Consider the following 25,652-nt stretch of genomic DNA (forward strand, 5'->3'; position numbering starts at 1 on the left):
CTGTTAACAAAATAAATCTACCTGAGTGCTAAATTTGTGTGTTTGTTTTTAGAATGCATGTTTAAGTCATAGTGAAGGTTGTTTTGCTAACCATTTCCAGAAAACCTTGCCTTGGATATGGCCCATAGGAACCACAAAATCACGAACACAACTTGGAGCTTTAAAAGTTTATAAATGTATCTTTGAATTCATACATGTTGTAAAGACAAAAATGAAGTATAAAGATCTTCACGAAGACTCTGTGCATAAAGCATTTAACAAAAGGAAACAAACAAAAGGATTCAGAAACTCCACAGAATTAACTGGCTGTGTCACAGAAATTAAATCTTTCAGAGGTCTCATAAGCATGTAATGGAAAACAACAACCTACAAGTAGAATTTACAGCTCTGTGCAGTGATTAAGCCATTATTCTCTTTACTTCTATAAAAGAGGTAAGTTTAGGTGAGCAGCACTTCCAGTACATATAAAATACAAACTCAGAAGGAAACCTTTAGTACGAGGTCAGAAACATAGTTTCAAGAAAAGCCAAAACTGGTCTTTTTTTTTTTTTTTTTTTAAGTATTATGATTATTATAGACTTATTTAGCTGACTGCCCAAGAACGATGTTAAATCTGTTTCACTGACAAAGGAAAATATTCTACTGAAAGTAAAGGAATGAAAGGGGGCATCTCTACAGTAGATCCAAAAATATGGTATACAGTTTTTAGCTGCTGAACAAACAAAAATCTCTTCTATGAATATTCACATCTGATTTTTTCCCCCATTTTTCTCTGTAGTAAGCTTAAACTTTTCACCCAAAATTTTCTATTGAACAAGAACAGCAACATGTTCTTTAACAGTAATTCTGTCTGATACTTTTGGAATTGGACCACATGAAGGCAAAGGTTTCTTCCCTCCTACCTTGTATGAGCAGAGGAGCTCTAGGGAACTGCACCGAGGTGGTTAAATCCTGACGCAATAAATGCAATTTTAAATTAGCAGTACATTCATCTTTCTGTCATGATTTCACTTCAGATTGTCAGTCTGCTTTCTGCACACTTCCCAGTGCATGCAGAGAGATCCAGAAGGATGGGAAGGCAAGGCAACAAAAGTACAGAACAACTTTCATTCACAGCAGGAAAGATTTCCACTACCTGCTGCTCCCTGGAGATACCAGAAAGCACATTTTTTCTACATGATGCAAGACAGCTACTATTAAAATTCTGCAATAATAATTAAAAAGATGAGTCACTGAACCCTTTGTTGCTAAAACTTCAGAATTACTTGACTCAGCATTTTCTGTTGTTACTTGATCCAGAAGGGAGATGTTTTTGTACAAACCGGTAAATTACAAACTCCTAGAAAATCAGTGAAAGAGTAAGCTCAACAATCACAAGTGCTAAGTGAAAAAAAGCAACACAACTAAATTTTAAACTGACGTTACACAATCATTCTTAGTATTTAAAATAAATACAACCTTCACTTACATTTGAGAACTTGGTAACAATTTTGGCCACCAACATTAAATAATTCTTTAAATCTTGCTGTTGTAACATAATGGAAGCACTGATAGGTGAGAAAGCAATATTGTTCCTGAAATCCTGTATTCTATTATCACATTGGGCAAGGATTTTTCTTTTAGATTTTTTTCAATTGAAAAAAAAATCTAAAAGCAATTATTCTCACTGCCAATACCAAACACTTTCCATTGGTTTCATACCAAACTCAGTAAAGTAGGTAAAGAATGAACACTTCAATTCACAGTTGCAGATTTTAGTATTATTTACTTTCCATTGTTTATTCTTACTTTACTTCATAATATATTCATTGGGATTTCCATAGTGATTCACAAGGCTTCGTCTATGATCACTATTCCCAAGAAATTGCACTAGCCAAAGGTGAACAGTTAGCACTCTGAAAGACCTCCTAAACTTCTCTGACTACTAGTCTGTATTTTTATGTAATACGCAAATATTCTTCTAAATATCCATTCTTTTTTTATTGTGAAAATTCAATACTAGTACCTAATAGCCATAAGCTGGGATATAGAATACGAACCCTCTGCCGCACAATTGGGCATTTATTTTTGCACTTAACAGATTGATTCTTATGGTGTCTACTTCATGAAAATGCTTTAGCCCCACACCCACGACCAAGTATCTTACTGTAAAGCACTTTGTCACACGGATTTTTAAACACATCAAATAACACCCTAGACAGTTCTCTGTTTGCTACCATTTTACTGACGAGGAGTTATAGAACATTAGAAACAAGGGTAGATGTTTTTCTATGATAATTATCTTTAAGAGGTCTTCCAGAGAGAGAAAAATCCTAAATGCAGAAGTGTCCATTTCTAAAGTATTATGATTTAGACTTAGAAACAATGTTTTAAAAAAAATGATAAAGAATGTAAGACAAAAATTTGAATTCCTTTCACAAACATGTTGTACATGTATCCTCTTTTTTTCATACGGATATCGGTTCCTAGTAACTGCAACTAGGGCAGAAACATTTATATAAATTTGCGGTGAATGCAGTATTCAGAAAGACAATAAACAGTGAACTCTAGTTATATAAAAACATCCTATTTAAAATGTTTATTGTATTCAGCACCAGAATTATGACTGATGTCAATTTAAATATATGCATCACACGCACACAAAACAATTGCTAATTCTAGTCTTTGGGCGTTGCATTTATCTCATCCAGTATATTCCTGACATTTTGTATGCAAACCTCTTCGTTCTGTTGTTTCATACAGGCTTGCTTCCATATCTCTTCAAATCTTTCATCTGAAATGTTCATACCAATGTTGCGGAGAATTTGTGCAACCTACAAAATAATACAACTCAAGTAATTCCGGCTGGCATTTTCTTTAGAGTCCAGCTTTTACATATATTGGCAATCAATTCGCCAAAGAATATTCTTCCTCTCTTAATTAAAAAGTACAGACCACATCCTGCATCCTTAACAAAAGAAGTTCCCCCCATTTAAGTGAAACAATCTTATTGGGATGAAAGCTGTAGTATACAAAACTGAGTTCACTTAATAATGTTGAAACAACTTCAACATTGAAAAATCAAATATAGATAACACTGTAGGGACCATAAAGAACTACATGTTCTTGTAACTCATTCCTACTATATTAAAATACAACTCTGTCCCAGCTCATCAACAGCCATAAAATAATCACTGACTAAACCACTGACGACTGAGTGCACAGACAGCTTAATCTGGCCCTTACCTATTATCAACATGATCATGTTGCATATAAATTACACGCTACTACTAAGTTAAATAACTTCTATTCTCTTCAATAGAGTATGATGAATTCCACTGAAGAAAACAGAAGGCCCTTCAGACACCCTGACTATAAAGCAGTTTCTTTAAGCACTCTATAAAGCATCTCTTCATAATACAAAAGAAGAGAGTTCTCATTCATTTCTACAGGTCATTTCAAAAACTGATAGCATGACATGATGTTGGGTTTTCAAATAATTTAGTTAGCTATTACACATTTGAAAACATTTAGTTAGCTACTACACATTTGAAAATATTAATGTTCCATATCAAAATACTTAAGTGTCAGCGATAGTCTTTTGATTTAATCTATTTCATGAATATTGGGTGATTTAACACACTCAAAGATGGTTCAGTACTGCACGCTGTATAGCCTATATAGTCTACAATAGAGTATGACATCTCAGGCCACATTATAACTTCAGAGAAGAGCTCTATCTAATGCTTGACAGGTATAATGGGCTTCTCAATGAAGCATGAATTCTATTTACTGTTAGCTATATTCTGCATGCATGGATTTCCTGCTTCAGAGCTGGGTTATAAAATGGTAAGTGCTCACGTTCACGACATTCTGACAAGCCATTTTACAGATATTTATAGAACATGACAATACAACATTTACTTCTTCAGCCACTAATTAGCAACACTCTTCTGTAAAACATATACACAAGTTTCAGACCCATTTCCTTATGACTGAATATTTATCTAATAAAATGACTAGTAGAGATGGAGAGGTTGTCACGGCTTTTTTTCATTTTAGATTGGAATTTCTTTTTTTTTTTTTTTTTAGCATTGTCTCATAAATCATATTTCAAATGATGAATCTTATAAATCATATATCTTCAAATAATGATCTCTTAGTATTTTTTTTTCATTAAAAAGCATAGAAATAAAGAAGTCAAGCAGTAAACAATACTGAATAAGAAGCAAAGTTCCTTCCACTTATGACTGAAGAACTCTGGGCTGTGAGATGAGTGGTAGCAGCCCACAGAGATATCAGATGGAAAAAATTTAGTAATTTGCCATTAACAAAACTTGGGAGTTTGAGGGAAGACAGCCTTGGTAAAATTTTCCACTGAAGATTCCTGTGTGATAGAAACTAGTTTTATACAGGCGTAAAATTCTTCCTTTGGGGCTTTTTTTTTTTTTTTTTAAAGACTATGTATTCTATCTACTTATAGAATCATACAATAACGTCTGTTGAAAGAGATCTCCGGAGTTAATCTGTCCAACCGTATAATCAAAGCAGGACTAACTTCACCATTAAACTATATTACTTAGGTCATTGCTCAGAAATTTGAATATGTCCAAAGATGGAAATTTCGCAGCTGCTCTGTTCTTCTCACATTGCAAAAATGATGGAAGACAGGCTGTGAAGCCCTAGATTAATTACCAACCCTCATTCAACACAGCATTTGAGCACGTGAGTAATAACATACTTCCTTCTATTACCTAAGGAAGTCAGATCTCAATAAAATGAAGATCAACCATCTTTATGAATAACTTCGAATGTGAAGAGTATATATTTTTCAAGTGTCTGAATGGGTATAAAGAAAGATGGCAATGTTGGAACAACAAATTTTACAACTTATTTAATAATACAGCTTTCCACTCCCACATGGCTAGTATTACATTTGTCTTGGAAGAATATTCTGAAGAAAAGTACCATACCTCTGCCTTTGGTCTTGTTTTAAAAAAGTCTTTTTCATACACCCCCTTTTGACTGAAGACAGAAGGGAACAATAATGCATAAGCATTTGCCTCATCACCATAATTAGTTCTGTCACTGATGCGGCGAATTCGAGGAGCAGGAATATCTGAACGAATAGTTGGAATGCCACACACTGGATAATCTATGGAAATCAATCAATAGATAATATGGAAAAGCCTATATGTAAAAATACTGCCAGGGAGGATATAACATTTTGCATTAGATGAGAGCAAATTTGATGCTTTGTCTACATAGCTTCAAGAGTTTCCTCTTCTTCTCTTTTTTCTTATTTTTAGAATTCTTATCTCAAACTACATCATGTATCTTGAGAACCGGCAATAGTGCAATAATATTGGAGTACTTCAGTGAGAAACATTTTTAGATGATTCCAAGATGATCTTATCCTAAAATTATCACCTTAATTTCTCAAAAGCATAGAATCATGGAATGGTTTGAGTTGGAAAGGAGTTTAAAGATCATCTAATTCTGCACATACACACAACGGGCAGAGGCACCTTCTCCTAAGTCAGTCTGCTCAAAACTTCATCCAACCTGGCCTTGAACACCTCCAGGGATGGGGCATCCACAACGTCTCTGGGCAGCCTGTTCCAGTACCTCACCACCCTCATAGTAGAGAATTTCTTCCTAATGTCTGATCTAAATCTACCCTCTTTTAGTTTAAAGCCCTTTGTCCTGTCACTACTCTCCCGATCTTTCCTATAGGCCACCTTCAGGTAGTGGAAGGCTGCTACAAGATCTCCCCGGAGCCTTCTCTTCTCTAGGCTGAACACCCCCAGCTCCTTCAGCCTGTCTTCATGACCAGAGGGCTAGAGCACTTCTCCTATCTTTGTGGCCCTCCTCTGGACTTGCTCGAACAGGTCTACATCTTTCTTACATTGTGGGCCCCTGAATTGAATACAATACTACAGGTGAGGTCTTATAAGAGCAGAGTAGAGGGGAAGAATCACTTCCCTTGACCTACCGGCCACCCTTCTTCTGATGTGGCCTAATATACAGTTGGCTTTCTGGGCTGCAAGCATACATTACCAGCTCACATTCAGTTTTTCAAACAGTCAACACCCCAAAGTCCTTTTCTGCCAGGCTGCTCTCAACTCACTCATTGCCAAGCCTGTTCTCGTGCTTGGGATTGCCCTGACCCAGGTCAACTTCAAGAAGGCCAAGTAAAATGTCCTGCATAAGGTTCATATGGGGCCACTTCTCAAGCCTGTCAAAGCTCTAAATCCTACTGTCCTTGTCACCAACAAAGATGTTAAATAATACTGGTCACAGTACTGATCCTCTAGGAACACCTCTTGTCTCTGGTCTCCACCTGCTCAGAGTCGTCGCCTGCATCTCTCTGAATGTGACCAATTTCTTATCCACTGAGCGTTCTATCCATCAAACCCATGTCTCTCCAACACAGAGACAAAGATGTCATGTGGGACCGTGTCAGAGGTTTTGCACATCTAGACTAAATTTCAAATTTTGAATGGATTATCCATGCCAAACATACAAGCCATGGCAACTTCCAAGCCACAATCCTAAACAAACCTAGATTAGATAAATTATTTCATTATTGTGCATCAGTAGTACCAGCACCAGCATACTCTTCAAACCTGTTCCTGATTTTGCCTTAAATAATGCTTAGAAGTGAGAGGTACAGTCCACTGTACTTACAGGTTGTTGGGAGACCACCTACTACAGCATTATACTGAGAAGAAGTTGTTTGATAATCTGCAAATACACTGTCTGTTGGTCTTGTAAGTGTTTTTGGTGTCTTCTCTGAGCTTCCTGGTTCTTTTAATACAAGATCTTCCTGCTTCAGCAGTGGTTCATCATCTGCATTTGTGCCAGACAGAGCAGGAACATTTATTTTATTCCCTGTAAGCAAAAATTATGGAACAGACAGGATTTATTATCAGCACATTACAAAGGAACAGATAAAAACAAACAAACAAACAAAAAAACCAACTTTGCTTGAATCCTTGAGAAACTATAAAGTAGATGACATAAAATAATTAATCTGCATATTTTATAATGATTCTTGGAAATTTTTACTTTCTCCAAATGCAGCAAAATTCCTGGGTTCTGAAATACATTTATATCTAAGGTTCTCCTATCTCCTGCTACCACTGGCTGGCAGGAAAGGACTCTCAAAATCCTATTCTTCTAAAGGAGCACCTACTCTACTTCAGCAGGGTCCTTTCAATAGCTGTTGTAGGAACAAGATCATCCACGCAGTTTTCCAGTATTAACTCACCTACCTTTTGTAATTATTTTTTCTTCAAATTCTTTAACAGCCATTTTGTCTTTCCAGTTAAGAAAGTTTGCAAACTCCAGATAACTGATCAGACCATCTTTATCCAAATCACAATAGTCAAATAAGGAATCCAAGAGCTCATCATCTAGGTTCAGATTAAGCTGAAAACAGGACTTCTGCAGGTCATCTTTGTCTATCATTCCATCACCATTCTATTATAAATAAAACAGTTGTTACAACAGCTATTATAAAAATGTTCCAACATACATATCCAGCTACATTATCTTAGACGAGTAATATTGCTGTTTTTTTACACTGTCACACTGACTTTTTTTTAATCTCAAATCACTATTTGCATTTAAAATTATTAATTATTCTTGTGTTCAGATTTTGAATTTAAATTTACTCATGGTTTCTTTTTGTGCTCAGCAATCTAATTGTACATCTTGAGGCAAAACCAAGATTCGTTCTGAAAGTCAGGCATCAACCATTCCATTATTACTATGTTTCTTCATGTCTGTATCTCCATGACACAGAAGAGCTAATGTCAAACTTTTTTTTTTTAAAAAAGCACTAACCTTATCATAATGCCTAAATGCTTCTAGCAACATATCAAAATTTTCATAGTTAGCTTTCTTCAAACTTTGCCGAACTGCAGCTAGCACAGCTCTCTCTCTGTCTTTACCACGGAGGAACTCACTTGGAGCCCTACAGTGAAGAAGATCGCCAACTCCTATAAAAAATAAATACTTCCTCAATTAGTTGCACACATACAGAAAATGGACATTTTTTAAAATGGCTTGGAGTCTTGAGGAGAAGAACTTGTTTCAAGACGCTGATTTTCAGCACTGCTGAACATTTGACATGGCCATCCAAAGATCAAATGGTCCACACGATGATTTCACTACTCACATGCAGTTAACCTTGAACATTTTGAAACATCTTAATATAGCTTCACAAATCCATTCATTGCTTCCAAGAGTTTCTGAGAGAAGTAAGAGTTATTCTATGTCCAGGTAGTTAAGAGCAAAAGAATATGTATTATTAATCTATCATTTCAAACCTGTCGTGTTACAAGATACTTGCATGAACCAATGGAAAATTCAATGTAATATTTCAAGTACTTATATATCAGTGATTTACAAAAATAGTACCTTGTCTTTTTAGGTTATTCTTCCCATTTCATATGTATCCTAATACTGTTAGGTACTTTCAAACACTTTGATACACTGATCTACAGTTTTTATCTAAGTCCTCACCATTACATTGAAGCCACTTTCTGGAGCACAATAAGTTAATTCAGAGTCCAGTTATTATATAGTAGTAGTTCATCTAATCCCATGCAAACAGGAATATGCATGCATTATTTTCTACTTGTTAAGAATGAATTTTAGCTGTCATTCTGCCTTCTTTTAACTTTGTTTGATCAGTTCTTCTGAAGTTCCTTATAGGGCAAGCATACATACACATTCAACGTATTTAACTTTATTACCCTGCATAGTAAAGCATGTACACGGGCTTATGTAGAATTTAAGCCAAGTTCTTTGGACTTGACTAATTAAATAATTTTGAGCCACTTACATTTCTTGCTTCTTAATTATTCACTGCAATTTCCAAGTCATTAGTAGTTACATTAAAATATCATTAATTCCAACAATTGCTATTTGAGTTGAGTAGCTTTCAAAATTTCACCATAATGAAAATGAATGTTTTTTATTGTTTTGTCTCTCTACCACCTTCAATAAATTCTTATTTTTCTCATTTATTGCTTGTTATTTTTACTCTTTTTGTAGAAGTACTAGAAAAATCATTATGAGGAAAGACACAATTTAACTTTGTCACTTAGATGTCAATATGAGCTTCCTGCCTTCTTCCTTGCTTCCTGTTTCATTTCCATTCAGATACAGGGTCTTACAAAAACAAAAATCCCCAAATCAAATTTTCTTTATTCCTTCTCAAATTGCCCCTCCAAAAATTTAGTGTTACCTCTAAGATTTTAGGAAAATTATTCACTACACAATTAACAGTAATTACTTCAACATCATTTCATCAACAAGGTAATATTTTATTCTGCCACTACAAGACTTACCACATTCATCTGGACGGAGTAACATTCCAAATGTATGGCCTGGGGGAACATTCATAGTTTCTGCTATACTGTCAATATGCACATTTCTTTGTTAATTGTAAAGTAATTTATTAACAGTAAAAATAAACCTTAAGCTATTAGTAAAGAAATGTGATTATCTGTTATATAATTAGGAATTATACATATAGTTCACCTGAAATTTTTTCATCATTACTTGAAGTTGCAACTGCAGAAAAGCATCCCTTTATAAGCCTACTTAGAACATTTGCTGCTAAACACAACCAAATGTAAACATTAGAAATGTTTAAAAAAGCAAAAAGCAAAAAAAAAAATAATAAACATTCTACTGCTAAAATATTTTTTCTATGAAAATGGCAGAAATAAGTGAGAAAAAACCCTTACAGCACACCTGTCAGATATTAATAATGTTTAGGACAAACCAGATCTCCAACTGAAGCAATGCCTCCAAATAAACTACTTTTGGCTCCAGTGGGAATGTTTAATCAATCTCTGCTTTTTCATATGCAAGGTTGTATCTACAAAGAATAGCAACCAAGCCAATTTCTTCTAGAAAATTTGACCTCATTTTTCTTAAACAGAAAATTAAAATGCTGCTGTTAACATTAAAAACTTATTCCTTAATTTGAAAAAGAGTCAATATTCATTTTTGTCTGCATGTTTAATAATTAAAGCTTTGCTACATGAATCAGAAACCACCATCAAATTTGAAAAGTGTTCTTGCTTACAAAAAAAAAAAAACCCTACTGAGAGATGGAAGCACAGTAATCTAAATACTACTAGGTACAATTTTCTCTTATCATTATACATTATATCATGATGTAAAACTCACAAAACAAACTGAGCTTTGTATCTAACTGGTAATATTAGTGCTGGATTTGAGCTTGCACTGCAACCTAGATTCCCTGACTGATTACACTGCCTCATGTTGCTCACAATCCAGATCTCCTTCACATTAAGCACACCATGAAGGACACAGGAGAAAGTGACTCTCCCTACAGAAAGGGGAAACATTCACCTTCTATAGGTACCAAGGGCATAGTCTCCAGAGTCACTTAAGCCTGTGATGTTGAGCTTAAAATTAAATTTGGCTACCAAAGTCAATAATGTTTCTTGTGGGTCTCCAACTATACAGAAATACCAGGCAACTGCAAAGACAGCCTTTGTATACATTCAGTAGTACATATACAGACAGACGGTATATATTCAGGAACCCAGACTTATAGCACTGCTGGATCCTGACCACCATTTGCCTTAAGACAACTGCAATGCTCCATAAACACTGTTTTGTGAACTTAAAAAACTCTTACAGATCACCTGAGGTTCATGAAGCATTGTAATGACTCAACTGAGATTAAGACATGCTGCTAAAGTTACAATTTAGTGTCATGTCCTTTTCCATATGAATACAGGTGATCTAACATGGTAAGTCTCCAAGCAATACATGAGACATTTCAGTTCTTTCAAACCTTCCTAACTGCAAAAGACAAAAGTGTTATGGACGGTTTGCACTAGTGCAAATCTGAAAAATTCAGATATAGACCATTTAAACACTAGAACAACTTTAACACGATACAGCCTTTGTTAGTAACTTCCACACTTATTGGTCTACTTTGGGCAAGAAGAGTCCCTTCCTGTAACTGAGTGCTGCACTGGAAGCTCTAAACACAGTTATATTGTTTATCTAAGATCAAAAAAAGACATCGGAGACCTGGCATATAGGAGTGAGATTTTGTTCTTGGAAGGTATCTTTGCTTACTTACGGATCAAGGACTTTTCCAACCTGAGGTTGAAATTTTTCCTTGAAATCATCACTTCTTTTGGATACAATTTTTGCTGCTTTTTTCCTATAAAATTTGAAAATAATTCTCAAACAGTTGTTTAATAGTACTCAATAACTGCTCAATAACATTCAAAAATACTATATGCTAGAAGAAAACAGCAACTCTTTCACATGAAAAGCAAACTGAGTAATTGAGAAGTTTTGCTATTTCAAAAATCAAAGAGGCCTTTAAGTAATGTTAAAGAAATGCCAACTATTGCGCTGCCATACTATGGTAGAACTGATTTGGATAAATTATTCTGAAAAATACTTCTTGCATTTTCTATTCAGTTCAATACGGCTATCAAACCAAAGGACAGGATTGCAAGATGTAAAATTATATTCAAATATGAAGACTATTCTTTAAAACTCACACCTCTAACTAGTTAACTCATGGCAACTTACCATTGCAGATCACAGAGCCAATTTAAGGATTTGGATACATTTCGTCCATCTTTGAAGTGAGGGGTTTCTATTCCATACACAAAAGACTTGCTGAAGTTTGGTGAGTCATACTTCCTATTTATTGCTTCCCCTGTGGTGAGGCGGTGGGGGGGGGGGGGCAGGAAGGGGAAGGGAAACATTTTGATTTGTTTAAAATACTTCAGCAAGAAAAATATACTAATACACTAAAATAGATACCTTCATTCATAAAACAATAAATAAAAGCAAAAAACTAATTAATTCTTTTCAAAGACATAAAATTTGTGTAACACATGCAATACTTATTAAGTATTTAAGATTAATTTCATTGTCAAAAGAGAGGGCAAAAGGCAACAAAAAAGCCTCAAAAACTATCCAAGTTATAAAATAGCTGAATATCCATTACACCTTCTTTTATGTCTGAATAAAAGCTAAAGACAAGTCCAACAGAATTAATGAAAAAATACCAGGTTGCCTAATCATGAAAACAAAAGCACCTTATCATGTCTGTACTCAGGCAGAAACATACATATATCATCAAATTTATTATTTGTTAAAAAAATAATAATACTAAAAGGAAAAAATATTTTTGATCGGCTGCACTTTTAGATATACTCGTTATATTGATTTCAATAGAAACATTTCCACTGACTTCACAGTAAACAAGACGTTACCCTACTTGTTTATGAATCTATTAATACAGCTTTGCCTGTAAAATGAAGTTTCACGTACTAGAATGTCACGTGCTTGTAGCCTGTTTACACAAAGTACTTATTTTTCCTATTCTTTCAATCAACTTTTGAAAAGAATTGCAGTTAAAACTTTCAAAAAAATATTCTTCATGCACACTTTTTAATAAAGGCTTCTTCTGGCTGTATTTCAGCATGGGATTTTATGTTATTGTTCAAAACTGGAACACATAGTTGAGGTATTTTTTCCTTCTACATAAACAGTCTTCCAGCTGCTCAGTTGGTTTGACCTCTCCATGATCCTGTGCACAGAAGTTATGAAGGAGACAGAAACAGATAATTCCACTAGAACACCTAATAAAGTTGGGGAGGAGGGGAAATAACATTACAAGTTTAACCAATTTAGAGCAATAGTACCATATTCTGCATGAGAAAAATTTCTCAGTGAGAGAACAACGTACCATAAATTCACTTCTCCATAAGAGCCTCCATATGAAGTTTACATTATTACTACTGAAATATTTGCATCACAGTTTCTTACGGGTTGGGCCACCACCTACAAAATTGTTGATACTAGCAACAATGAGCAATTTTATTGTAATGCCAATTTTATAGACCGGCATCGTAAGTCTAGCAGTGTAAGTGGAAAAGATGGAAGTGGGAAAAATAGAAGTGGCAGCAAAAGTAACACGTCCTGCGTATTTGTCACTCTGTTCCCGTGTAGACCTATGAGATAAAGGGTAACCTATAGTGAGCAGATCACTTCAAGCAAGTATAGCCTCCGAAGTCTGAAGCAGTGGAGGTAAAGACCGCTGGAAGGGCAGAGACCAAGACTGCAGGACAGATGTGCAGGCACTATACTGCAAGCTGAGGAACTTGCATTCCAGAGAGACAGGCAGCAGCCTGAAATTCCTTGTAAACAGAGCTTGATGCTGAGCTCCCTGTCAAGAAGTCTAGGTGACCTGAAATTTTGTTTGGAACCTAATAAAACACAAAGGTATAAAGAACTGGGATGAGTTGGTCTTACAGTCTGTGGTCTAAACCTCAGATTGCTCTCCAAGGCATAGACAATGGCAAACTCACTAACCAACTAGAGCATAGAGTTTCTTCTTTCTTGGAAATAGTCTGCTTTTCAAATTGCACCCAAAAGAAATCAGTATTTCAACTCCATTATTAATCTCTTACATTACCTACTAGACCCACAATGAAGTGACCTATCATTACAGAAACAAGTAGCGTTCTTTCAGCTGTATATCTGATTTTTTTCACATCATTACTTTTTAAAATAATTTATATTGTATTAGTAGAGAAGTAAAAATAAATAGCTTATATCTCAAAAAAAAGTAATGCCCAACAAGTTCTGAAGACACAAAGAGGTTCAGTTAACATTATTCATATTAGGTCTTTTTATAGGACTTCTTACTAGCCTTTGAACATACCTGCATAATAATCATTGTGCGACACAATGTACAGATCATGTCCTTTTCTGGTTTCTTTATCTACTTCCTCAAAAGTTTTTGGTGGATTTATAAGCTCTCCAGCTGGTGCATCTGAAAAGCAAGGAGCATATATATATATGGGTTTGATTGTTTTTAAATTTTAAACAATATCCTGTTAGAGAAGATGCTAATAACGTGGAAGTATGATGCTTCCACCAAACTAGAAAAGCAGTATGAATCTCACAGCATGATGACATGGGACTAGGTGTAGAATAAGAGAAACTGAGAGCCTAACTGTTGTGAGGAGACTACATGGTCAACACATCTGTTACTAGCTCCTATCTGTGGAGGAAAGTTTCACAGGTCAAGGTAATATCTTTTATTAGACCCAGAAAAAAGCCCTACTAGTTACAAAATGTTTTCAGTAGCCTGTTTGTTCATCATTACTGAAAGATACTAGTATATTTATATCCATTTCAATACCTGTTATAATAAGTTTTCTATTAAACCAGAACTGTTGGAAGCATACAATATATGCTAAATATTAAATTGCAGGTTATCTCATACTTAGGAGAACCATTTTTAACACTAAGTTTTCCTACCTTGGATGATTTTTACTCCGAATGTGGTATTAGTTATATCTAAGCCCTTAGGTAACATAGGAGATTGATCATGTGATTTGCCCAAGGGTGCTTCACGGTTACTAAAGTAGATTGCTTCTTTTCTATCTTGTATTTTTTGTTGAAAATTAGTTTTAGGAAGTGGATTTATCAATGTAGCTGCCTAAAGAGGTCACAAACAACACAAAAGGCAGAAAAACAAATTTTAATCGTTCACACATCAGTACGGCTACCCCCTCAAACACACACAAGAACAGCAGTTTGATATTAAGAGCTGCAATGAGATCTTAGATGATCAGACTGACCTAATTTTATCTACCAATTTGCAAAACAGAACTACATTGTGAGGTAAGGTCACTAATAATCAATACTATGTTAAATCTCCAGAAATAAAGTACATATTATAAAACAGAACTTTTTAATTTTGTGCAAGTTTTTTCCCCTTGTTGATAAACAAAATTTCAGACCGCAGCCTCTCAGAAAAAAAGTGTTTAAAAAATGTCAAAACAGGGAACTTTGATCTTCTCAAGTCATTTTATTTTTCAGACTACCCATCAAAGTAATGGGGATCCAAAAGAGGGTTTATTATTGACCTGCCAAAATGAATCAGCAAACTGTATTTACTAACACAATTATTATTTTTAGAGATCAATTATTTGAACAATAATTATGAGATAAAAATCATCAGTGAGCTCTTTGGTTGTTTGATTACATCTAAGAAACATAATTCGTGCGGACTACACACAAAATTGGCTGCCATATCCAAAATAGCACTTTTTATCTAACAAAATCATTTTCAACCCAAAAGTTAGAGAATACAGAAAAATTATGCTGAACTATAAGTATATTCTCAGATCATAGTTCTCTTGCTAATAGCTCAACAGATTTTACCTCTGTTGTTAGGAAAGAGGGAAGCAGAAAAATTGTGGGTAGAAGACAGTTAAATGTTGAAATGAAATGAATAATTCAGTAGTCATTGCAAAATTTATTCAACAAAAGTGATTGAACTTCAACTACTTTCCTTTTTCAATTATACTAACTAAATCTTATGAGTTGACCTCAGACTTCAGATAATTCACAGCAGCAGTGAAATACCCCAAAGTGATCACTCAGCTACAAACCTTTGTCCCTGATCACGAAGAAATCAGTTGCTTTTACTAAGTACATTCTTAAGCAGTTCATTCCCAAACAAAAGGAAACAAGACACATTCTTACACTAAGTGAAGAACATGACTGTATGCCATGTGTCAAGTGAGCTGCAATGTCAGGATCATCTGCTCTGCCACAGAATATTCTTTCAACACCAGGAGCTGGATTTGTCGTATTTCGAAACTTTCGCACAATAGTTGGAGTAACGGGCTATATATAAGGCAAGAAAAAACAGTTTTACAGCAGTTTTCCATAAAATATTAATGAAAAGAAAACATACCACAGCCAATTCAGTGTGATTCCACAGATGTAAGAGCAAAATAGAAAGACATTTTAAGACAATAAAACATGCCTGCATTCCTGCAGATGTTAATATTCTGAACACAAGGTCTACACAGCCCAGCTTAAATTTAATCACACCACCAACAGAAGTCAGGAGAAAATGCCTAAGCTTCACATTTCTGGTTTAGGCTTTAAGACAAATAACAGCTTCTTTACATGTGTTATGTTACAAACTTCAGAAACATTCAATATAATTCACAACAAGTCCCTCATCAGCGAGTCAATTTCAGAAATGTTTTTAACCACTGTATTGTTTATTAAGCACGTTTAAAAGGAGAGCTGACACCATGGGGATATTTGTGTTTCAAAGGCCTCTAACTCTTCAGGGACACCACGAAGGGCCAGTGGGGATCACAACTCTAACAGAGCAGCCTTTATAAAGCAGAAGGTACTCCATCAGAAGTCATAATGATCACTATAATTGTATCAACAGCAAAAAAACAGTAAAATAATTCTCTTCAGTCCTGCCTAAGGAGGCATGTTGAATTTTGTAAAACATGCAGATGGAAAAATAACTATCAGAAACATTTTAGAATCCTACTAGCTTCTTTAACTAGCAGCTTCTTCCCTTTAAACAAAAACTATTAACATCTAAAAAAAAATGAAATTAGCAGTTTCTAAAGAGAAGGGAAAAAATTGCCGAGATTTCACTGATTATTTATAAAGGCAGCATGAACAGAAGTAACAGATTTAGGGCCTGTCTGTCATATAGACACAATTACTCATATGAAATCATTACAGAAGCTTAACAAGGAGCATCTGAAAAGCAAACTCACCCTGGGTACAATCTCAGTGAGGCAACGCGCAGCCGTATCGCCAGTTGGAAGCAACTTCCCTGCCTAAGCAAAACAACCAAAAAATAAGGTGTAACCAAGTCAAACTGGTCAAACTGGGTTATGACACCTCACACAAGGTGTTGGCGAGCATGATGACAGAAAGGAGCCCGTGGCTTTATTTTGGGGGCAAGCCGGGACCGCAGTGAGTGCAGCCCACCGACTGCCCCCGCTGCAACCGTTTCCCTCAGCCCACAGCCAGATCGTGGTCCTGGCAAGGCCCAGAAAGCGGGGGGGGGGGGGGCAGCATCTAGGGTCCCCCCCAGCCCGGCGCTGGCACTCACGGCCGAGATGTGTGGAAACCTGTCTATGAACCGCCCCTCGTAGACCGGCCGCAGCGGCCCCGCCATGGCGGCATGGGGCCCTCACCGCTGGCCTGGTAACGGCCGCGCCCCGGGCGGCACCGCCGGCTCCTGCCGAACCTCCCTCACGGCCACCGCCCGCCGGCGGCCTCTTGGCCCCGGCCCCTCGGGAGGAACGCTAATGCGAGTGTTAATTTGCCTTGTGGAAACGGAGAGGGATTAGCTCAGAAAAGCAGCTTTGGTAAACCCGACCAACTTTCCCTGTCGCTTAGAAGCCCAGCTGCTTTCAGAAAGCCTAGCTCACTCTCAGGTGACGCTTAGTAAATGCTCACTTTCCTCCCAGCAAAACATCTACATTTAATCACATCCTGTTCCATTCTCCATCCTCCTACGATGGCAAAGCTGATTTCAGGTAAACATAGAGATCTTACCCGTAATTAATTAACAAACATTACCAGCTGTTGCCATTTTAGTCACAGCTCTAACATTTGTTTGATAAGGATTTTACACGAAGGTGGCTCAATGACTGCTGAACTCCCTGGAACCTGCCCTACAAACACAAGATTGGAGGCCAGTGATGACTGCTTTCTGGTGAGCTGCCTGACAGACATTAGGGACACTTGACAACCTGCTCTAACAGTCAGGGACATCAGCAATACATGCCTGTGGTGTGATCGGCTTGCACGTGTGAGAATTGTTTTATCTTCTCCAGGTAACATATGTTATCTTCAGCTCTTATTTAGCTCTAACCATTGCTGGTGCCCCTTTTCATTAATAGAAACCACTAACATAGAATATACACAATCGATTGGGAAATAAGCTTCAGCAAATTCTTAAAATGTTTGGTTCATTTATACTTCCTTCAATCATTTTTGTTGCTACCTTTAAGTTTAGAGTGCTCCTGCCAAGTAATATAGTAATTATTTGTAATTCATTAAGTGAAAGAAAGTGATTGGTTATGTCTTTGCTTGTGACCTGTTATTCTGTCAGGTACTAATCTGTCTTGTAAAGGCTAAATTGTTAGTTGAACAAAACTGCAGGTGTTAGAAATCAGGGACAAATTTGATATGATTGAAAGGAATAATTTGGCACAGGTAAAGCTGCCAGCAGAGGAAAAGCTATTTCTTCTGAGGAAGAGCAGTGTAATATCACAAAAATTATATGGCGGCAAGGGGAGGGAATAAGATAAAGCTGAAGCCAGGACTTGAACTTTTATTGTCTTGTTTGTTGAATTTCTACCTAGCCATTTGCCAGTACTCAAGGTATACCACTTTGTACATTGTTATTTGTGACTTTATTTTAGTGTTTTTCCCCAGTAGGTGGCCGCACTTGCTAATTGAAAGAATCCACTCAGCCCTGCTGGAGTGGGTTGTATCAAAGTCAGAAAAACAGCACCTGGCAATGTGAAAGCAATACTTACTGCAGTAACAAGTCAAGCTTTTTCTGTTTTGTTCCCCTGTGTTTTTCAACAGAGATGAGGATTCCTATGAATCAATTTGAAACCTACTAGCAATATACATGCTTCGCTGAGCTATCTTACCTGATCTTAAAAATGCGCTCACTTGCTAGCCAATTTGTGGAAGACAATGATGCCTCACTGGCTGTTTTCCATAGAGATACAACCAGTTGCCAAAGAAAGCAGGAAAACATTTTTATCTGCAGGAGCTGCTTCTATCGTAAATTATTATAGCAGAGTCTATGCTATAGAAAACTCACTTCTGAAAAGGTAGAGATGAGTACATCCCTTTCACCTCCTACAACTAAAAGAAAAAAATCTTCACTATTAAGTTGAAATAAGTGCATAGATATTTTAATTCCCTGTTAGGAAACACGTATATATATTCCTTAAAATGTGAATAAAATGTGAACCTTGAGGTAACAGAAATGAAACCAAAATAGTTCTAGATGAATATGGAGACAGTTTGCCTTCATATGAAATTAATTCAAGATTCATCCAGGTAGAAGCCAGATTGAGTGCATTCTCAGCATAATATGCTGAGAATTATGAGTAGATACACAATAGGAGAAAGATGTTCTTAAAAGTGTTTTTTTTTTTAACCTGTATTTTCTTAAGTTCATTATGCAGATACAAACTGTGAACTCAAAAATTTATGCATATGTATCCAATAAAAAGGGTGCCCCTTCTGCCTATAATTCTGCTTATTTTAGGAATCAGTGTCATATTCGTTCTTTCATAGATTGAAAGTTAATTGGTGTGTAGGAAGAACACTTGCAGGGTAGGAAAGATCTATAATTTTTAAAGACAAGCTAACAAATTAACAAAAAAATTATACTCCATTTTAGGAAAAAAAAAAAAAGATTAAATCTTTCTTGAGTCAAATTAGCTTCAGTGTGAAGATGCCATCTCCTGTGTTAAAAAAAAATCTGATCTCCAGAGAACTGTTTTGAAAGAAAGTTGAAAAATATTCCTTTCTATAGAAGTACTTCTTGATAAATAGTGTTTGTCATCTGAATGTTACCACTATTTTCTGACATCCTATACCCACAGTACAGTGCCATCTTGCACTGGCTGAAACTAAGGAATGGAAACCACATAAAATGTGTATTTTTCTTTATGAAGCAGAAAGAGCCAACGTTCTGCAACACAGTTCTCATTCTGTGGTCCTGATGTAGATGGCCATCACAGTACTCTCTAAGTTCGTAAATTCTTTGAAGTCTCTTAAGATCAGAGAACTTGATGTAAAATGCTTTAAATTTTGTGAAACTCTTGATGGACACTAACTGTGGTGATATCCTTTGCTGTTGTTTGTGGTTACTTTCAGTTTGTTTGTTTTTATTCAATTCATTTACAAATAGAAAATTATGGCTTTTTGTGTGCTGCATACATTCTATATGCTATGATATGACCAAACCAATGGATGATATGATTAAAGAAAATGCACACAAATAGTGATAGAGGAAAGACAGAAAGGAGGATATTGGAATGGATGGATGCATGAGGGGGAAAAAAAATGGAGAAGTGAAACCAATAAGAAAATTCAAACAGAATAAAGAGATTCTGCACATCTTCTAAAGACAACTTCATTTATTATTACACATCTATATTTAAATTTAAATACAAAGAGATTGAACAGAACATATGAAATTCTGTGAGAAATGCTGAAAAATACAGAACCCCATCTGGTGAAATCATGACCTACTAACATAATATTTTTTTTAACATCATCCAATGCAAAGTTTCACTTTGGTAGTTTAACAATGACATATGACCCCAGATGACATAAAATATGAAGACATGATCACTGGAATGGCTGTCCTGGTGATTTCAGGCCTTTTTTTACATGGCTATTAATACAGACTACAACAGAAGAAACTCATCTTCACTGCTAACGTTCATGGACTCACTGAGCCTGAAATATGGTAAATGAAACTTACTCATGTAATTACTGCTGCATGCTCTCCTGCCTCTATTTCATACATTCACAGTGAATCTCTGCTGTTTTCTGACCAGCTGGCTGACAGCAATTCCTGCTGTCAGTTTCAACCAGCTGTGAATGATTTGGAGTTTCACAGAGGAGGAGAGACTGTAGCTCTGTGTTACAGTCATAGGGTTATCCAGCAGGCACCTGCAGCCACATAAGTATTTGCTCTCTAAATTCTATTTTAGTTCATGTCATTCTAAAGATTTACTGTGTAATATTTTGTTTTCATCCAAAACTGTTTATGTGCATGCTGGGTCTGCCTAGGATGGAAATAACTTTTTCTCACGTGGTTGAACTAAAGTATATTTTAAGAGGACAATAGTATCAAATTTTGATTCAATATTCCAGTGATGGATTATCTAGACAACTTTCATTTAATGATACTTAATCATTGGTACAATTTTTGATAAACTTATTAAATTTCTTATACATTTTTCTTTAGATTTCCTTCAAGATCTCACAGTTGGCCTTTATTAAATGTACTAAATGTGTATTAAATGTACTTGATTGAAGTTGTTGTTTTATTGCTGCTGTTTTGCTTCTAACACAGAAGTCCCATGCGTGGCACCACACCATGCATACCCTTCTCTCTGACAAGGTCAGCAGGTCTTCGCCTCTTCCACTGTGAGGCAAGTTTTCCAGCCATTTTCGCCATCCCTACAGGCCTTCCCTGAATCACCTTCTAACCTTTCAACATTCCTCCTGAGCTAGACACCGAAAAGGCACGCAGGACTGCCGAGGCGCCACACAACGCCCCAGTAGCGCGGAACATGGATGATGCGTGCCCAACGCTGTGTTGAGCAGGGTGTGTCACCCAACATCACCCAACGTGTGCGTGTACTACTAGCAGGGGAGACTTGTCTGCATCGGCACCATGCTCGCTTCAGCTTTAGCACTCGATATTGAGCCTATCTGTGAACTTTATTGGCGAGGGCTCTATTTAGAGGAGCTAAATTCCCTGTTGGGATTAGGCATGCCCTGGGTAGCCGCTGGAGAGCAGGCAGGACCGACGGGTGCCCACCTCCTCAGCGGGGAGGGGGAGAGAAAATGGAGGGGGAGGGGGAGAGACAGGCAGGGAGGGCGGGGCCACGGGACGCGCCGCGAGCCGGAAGCGCACGCGGCGTGCGGGCCGTGACGTGAAGGCGGCGGCGGAACTACGTGTGCGTGTGCGTGCGTGCGGGTGTTTGGGTCGGGGCGCAGGAGGCGGCGGCAGTCGGCGGCGGGCTCTGGGTGAGGCCCGGCTGCGCCCCCGCCCCTCGCCCCCACCGCGGGGCCGCCTCCCCCTGCCCTCCTCGCACCCTCCTCCTCCTCCTCCTTCAGCCCAGCCGGCCGGACAGACAGACAGACAGACAGAGGGACGGGCAGACAGACGCCGTGCGTGGCCGGGTGAGGCGGGGAGGCGGCGGCGGCTGAGGAGGGGCCGGGCTGGGCTGGGCTGGGCTCGGAGGGCGCCCCCCCTGCCGCCGTGAGGAGCCGCGGGGCGGCTGGGCCGCTGAGCCGGGCCTGCGGGCAGCGGAGGCCGCTCTCGCTTCTCGCTGTCTCAAAATGGCGCCCCCGGTTCTCCCACTTCCCCTTATCCCCGTGCCTGGAAGGGAGCCGCGGGGGAGGGGAGGCGGCGGCAGGGCCCCGAGGGGCGGGGAGGGGGCACCTCGGCTGCGGGTTGTCGCCGGCCGGGCTGCCTGCCAAGGCAGGGTCGCGTCCCGCGAGTCCCTTTTGCGGTGTGCAGGGGGAGGTGGGGTGATGGGGCCCTCGCTTTCCCTTTCGCTTGTGGCTGGAGAAGGGGGCGATGAGTAAGATGGGAAGGAAAAGATAGCACGTCCCCATCCAGGGGACACCGGCGGGCCCGCTGTACGGCGTGTGCTCTGCCTAAGGCTTAGCTGGAACTACAGGTGAAGGCATCCTGCAGGAACACACCTCTGTCCTTATGCGTTTTCAAGGAGAGCTGAATTGTTTAAGGGTTATCAAAATGTTGTTTCAAACAATAGGCCCATAAAAGGCCACTATTCTCTCAACATTTTCCATGGATTTTTTCCTACCTTTGTTTCTTTCATAGCCTGGGGATGGAAGACAGACTGACTTGCTAACTAAACTGAAATTACAGAGCTCTTTCCACATATTATTAAGACCGAATAAAAAGCATGATATCTTCATTTTTTTTTTTCCAATTTGGTGGTGATTTCTCAGTGTTGCAGGTAGGATAGATGGCCTGCCTAGGTGGTATTTTTATCTTGTAGTAAGAAATGTCAGTAAAAAGTAGATATTAGCTGAGGTAAGGTGGCTAGGAACAATGATAGGACAGTCATCATTGCTTCTGTTTCCTGTATAATAAACCAGTTTATCACAAAGCAATTAGTACTGTACTTCATTCATATGAGCTGATGAGATGGCTATTACATTTAATTGGAAAGCTATGAATTTCTTGCAGTGACTGCGTTGATTCAGTTCTGTAATTTACTATCTCATTACGTTTCAATATAAACTGTTTTAAATACAACAAATGTTTAGATAGTGATATGTACAGCTATCTTGAATGGTGCAGTAAGATGCCACATTAATTTTGTCAACCCTGGAAGGGAATAACAGCAAATTTCATTAGTGTGAGTGTTTAATAAATAATTTTATTTAGATACTTCTTTTTAAAACAGTGAAGGTAGTTAGTGTAAAGAAATTATTCAATGGTTGCCACCTCCCTGTTACATGATCTTTCTCTGTTCATGAATTAGAAATTACTACAATATTACTTGTGCTCATGATAAGAAACATTGTTATTTGCTCTGAAATATGAAGTCTTTTCAAGTGGTTGAATGTTTCAGTTTTAAATCTATCATGATTTTTTTCTGGTGGTCTTTGTGTTTGATTATGCACTTAATTGCATTCATTGTAGGAACAGTGTTAGCTGTCTTAATCCCTTTAGTAGGTTGGCTTTTGACACAAGTGTTGTTTTGATACTTCTCTATTAGCTTTCTTGTTGTTTAAAATAGGCACTGATCTGAATGCTTAAATGGCTGTGAATTATTCCATTAAGTTGTGAGTTTGTAGGTATTGGCTAGGACTGATGGAATTCTACTCACAGACTCAAATGTAAGAAGTTTTATGGGATGTTCTATGAATATAATTACGATCCTTCTCTCTCTACAATAAATAAAAATCATTAACAAGGAAGGATTACCTAGCAGAATAGAAATTTCTCTTCTAAAAGGATTAGAGCACACAGCATCTGGTAAATTGCTTGGTAGGAGTACTTGGTAACAGAAGTATGTTCCTAATCGTATGCTGTAAACTTTGTTATTTTGGCATTTCATCATGGAGATGCTATCCCAGTGGGGGATATTCAGGAGAAGAGCGGAAGTTCCTACTCACCAGAAGGAGCTATATATTTGTAGTACCCATGACTGCAAAATGGTCCTTGCCTACTAGTATATGATGGAGTTCTCGCATTAAACTCCATACAAGTAAAACAATCTGTTCCATTTCTATTCATATGAGGACGTACATTTAAAAACTTTCATAGTATTTTTCTCAGCAGATTCTTACATAAAAGTAACTTCCTTACATCCAGATGTACCGGTTTAAGTCAAACTGTTGTATACTTCTTGTGTAGACGAATGAAAGTGTCGTATGGTTTTCTTTCTTCAGATATTCCAAACACATCAGTTGATTACAAAATTTACTCAGTACACAAAACTGGCAGGGGCAGGGTTGGATGGGGGCAGTTTGGTGGATCTTTTCCTGGAGACTTTGACTGAAGCTAAGAGTAAGAAATAGGTGCAGCTGTTGAGCTCTTGAAGGAAGTGTTCAGAGTTGCCTTGAAAGCAATTTGTCAAAAAATAATTAAATTTGTAGTTTGTGTTTGTAGGGTACTGAAAGTAGCATTCCTGTCTTCTGCGTGGTGCTTTCTTATGCCTCCTAAAGCCAGTATTTTACAGATGACTTAAAGAACTGGAAAATAAGTGTGGCCTGAGGCTTGGAGCATACGTGGGGTCTGTAGTATTGAAGTCTACTTTTACATCCTATTTCCTAGTACATTCAGCACACCAGTCTAAAAAGAAAGGTCAATATCATTCTGTAATGGCTATGTCGCACCTGTGCCATGTCTCTTCAGATTAAGAAAGTATTCCTCATTTTTCATGTTTGTATGATGATTTTGAATTTACTGAACAGTTTCAATATAATTTGAAACTTTTTAAAAGGTGATGACTTCATGCACTCCTATAGAAGATAGTGACTTTTATATATTGAAGTCAGTTGGGTATGCTCTGTCTGATTTTCAGTCTTTTTTTTTTTTATCCTGAGCTGTTAAAAACTGCATGGTACAACTGTGGTAGGTAGGTTTTATTGTTAATTTACTAGACATATTGATGCACCTATTGAATGAAGAACATTTGCAGTATGTTTTCAGGACTCAGTGGCCTTGGAAGTAGTGTGATGTCTGTCAGCTTGACAAGTGGATATTTTTGCACAATACCTGAGTGTCCAGAATGATCTCTGGTAAAGGGGGGAGGGGTGTGTGAACTTTGAAGATTTCTGGTTGAACATCCATAAAAATTCAGTATTTGTCTTGACAACTTGTTTCATCTCTAGGTCCTGAAAGAGTTTTGCAAGGGGTAGTAAAAACTGCTTTGTAAGTGTAAGATACATAGTCGGAGTAACTAAGGGCTTTAAGTGACCAGTTGAAATAAATGTGAGTTAAATCAGTCTTGCCTGTTTTGTCATGTCTCCTTTTCTTCCTAATGTGCAAGGCAACAAGCAAAAAAGTCATCAGAGAGAGTAACCAGTGTGGTAGGTTGATTTCCTCACTGTATGTCATCTAGAAATCACTCGCTCCAAAGAGTAACTCAGTCGGTCACTGGATTTATCCCTTATGTCTTATTCAATGCTCCAGAGTCTAGAAAACATGAATTAAGATTAAAGGTTTAAAATTATTTTATGGTTACCTAAACATACTAGAATGCTACAGTGCAAACAGTTGTTTCATTTTAAAACAGAAAAAAACTTAATTGTCTTCATTACTTTTCCAAAGGAAAGGATAAACAAATCACTAACAGGATTCTGGGCTACCTATTTGTTGGCCATGCCTTGCTGCTTCCTGTTGTACGTAATTTAGGAGAGGTTAACTCCTTGTTACTGATCCACTTTTATCCAAGTTGCTCCACAACTTGGAAAAAAAATCTTGCCTGAGAACCAACACACCAGCTGTGCATGATTTTTTTTAATGCTATAAGGATAAAAGG

The 25,652-nt window shown here is 37.5% G+C and overlaps 2 protein-coding genes across 4 annotated transcripts in view; one reads left to right on the top strand and one right to left on the bottom strand.

The window, feature by feature from the left end:
* EFHB (EF-hand domain family member B) lies at window positions 1-17,385 on the bottom strand. 2 transcript variants are annotated; one of them, XM_066991888.1, is made up of 13 exons: window positions 17,311-17,385; window positions 16,620-16,682; window positions 15,568-15,711; window positions 14,335-14,515; window positions 13,733-13,843; window positions 11,587-11,716; window positions 11,123-11,206; window positions 9,342-9,409; window positions 7,831-7,985; window positions 7,257-7,464; window positions 6,670-6,873; window positions 4,953-5,134; window positions 1-2,813 (listed from the first exon to the last, which is right to left on the bottom strand). In XM_066991888.1, the coding sequence occupies exons 1-13, from the start codon at window positions 17,353-17,355 to the stop codon at window positions 2,658-2,660; spliced, it is 1,731 nt and encodes a 576-aa protein (XP_066847989.1). In that variant the 5' UTR covers window positions 17,356-17,385; the 3' UTR covers window positions 1-2,657. The 2 variants fall into 2 exon arrangements, with proteins under 2 accessions (XP_066847989.1, XP_047926190.2); XM_048070233.2 differs by lacking the exon at window positions 17,311-17,385 and adding an exon at window positions 16,961-17,112 and having other exon boundaries at window positions 2-2,813.
* The window catches only part of RAB5A (RAB5A, member RAS oncogene family), a 19,485-nt gene continuing 11,028 nt past the window's right edge, over window positions 17,196-25,652 (top strand). Inside the window, exons 1-2 of one of the 2 annotated variants that reach the window (XM_048070232.2) lie at window positions 17,196-17,390; window positions 17,479-17,690. The gene's annotated coding sequence lies outside the window, so the exon portion shown is untranslated. Of the gene's footprint in view, window positions 17,391-17,478; window positions 17,691-21,571; window positions 21,808-25,652 lie in introns of those variants that run through there. The other variant, XM_048070231.2, reaches the window with a different exon arrangement.

Source organism: Anser cygnoides, chromosome 2 (assembly GCF_040182565.1).
Source record: "Anser cygnoides isolate HZ-2024a breed goose chromosome 2, Taihu_goose_T2T_genome, whole genome shotgun sequence".
Lineage (NCBI taxonomy): Eukaryota > Metazoa > Chordata > Aves > Anseriformes > Anatidae > Anser > Anser cygnoides.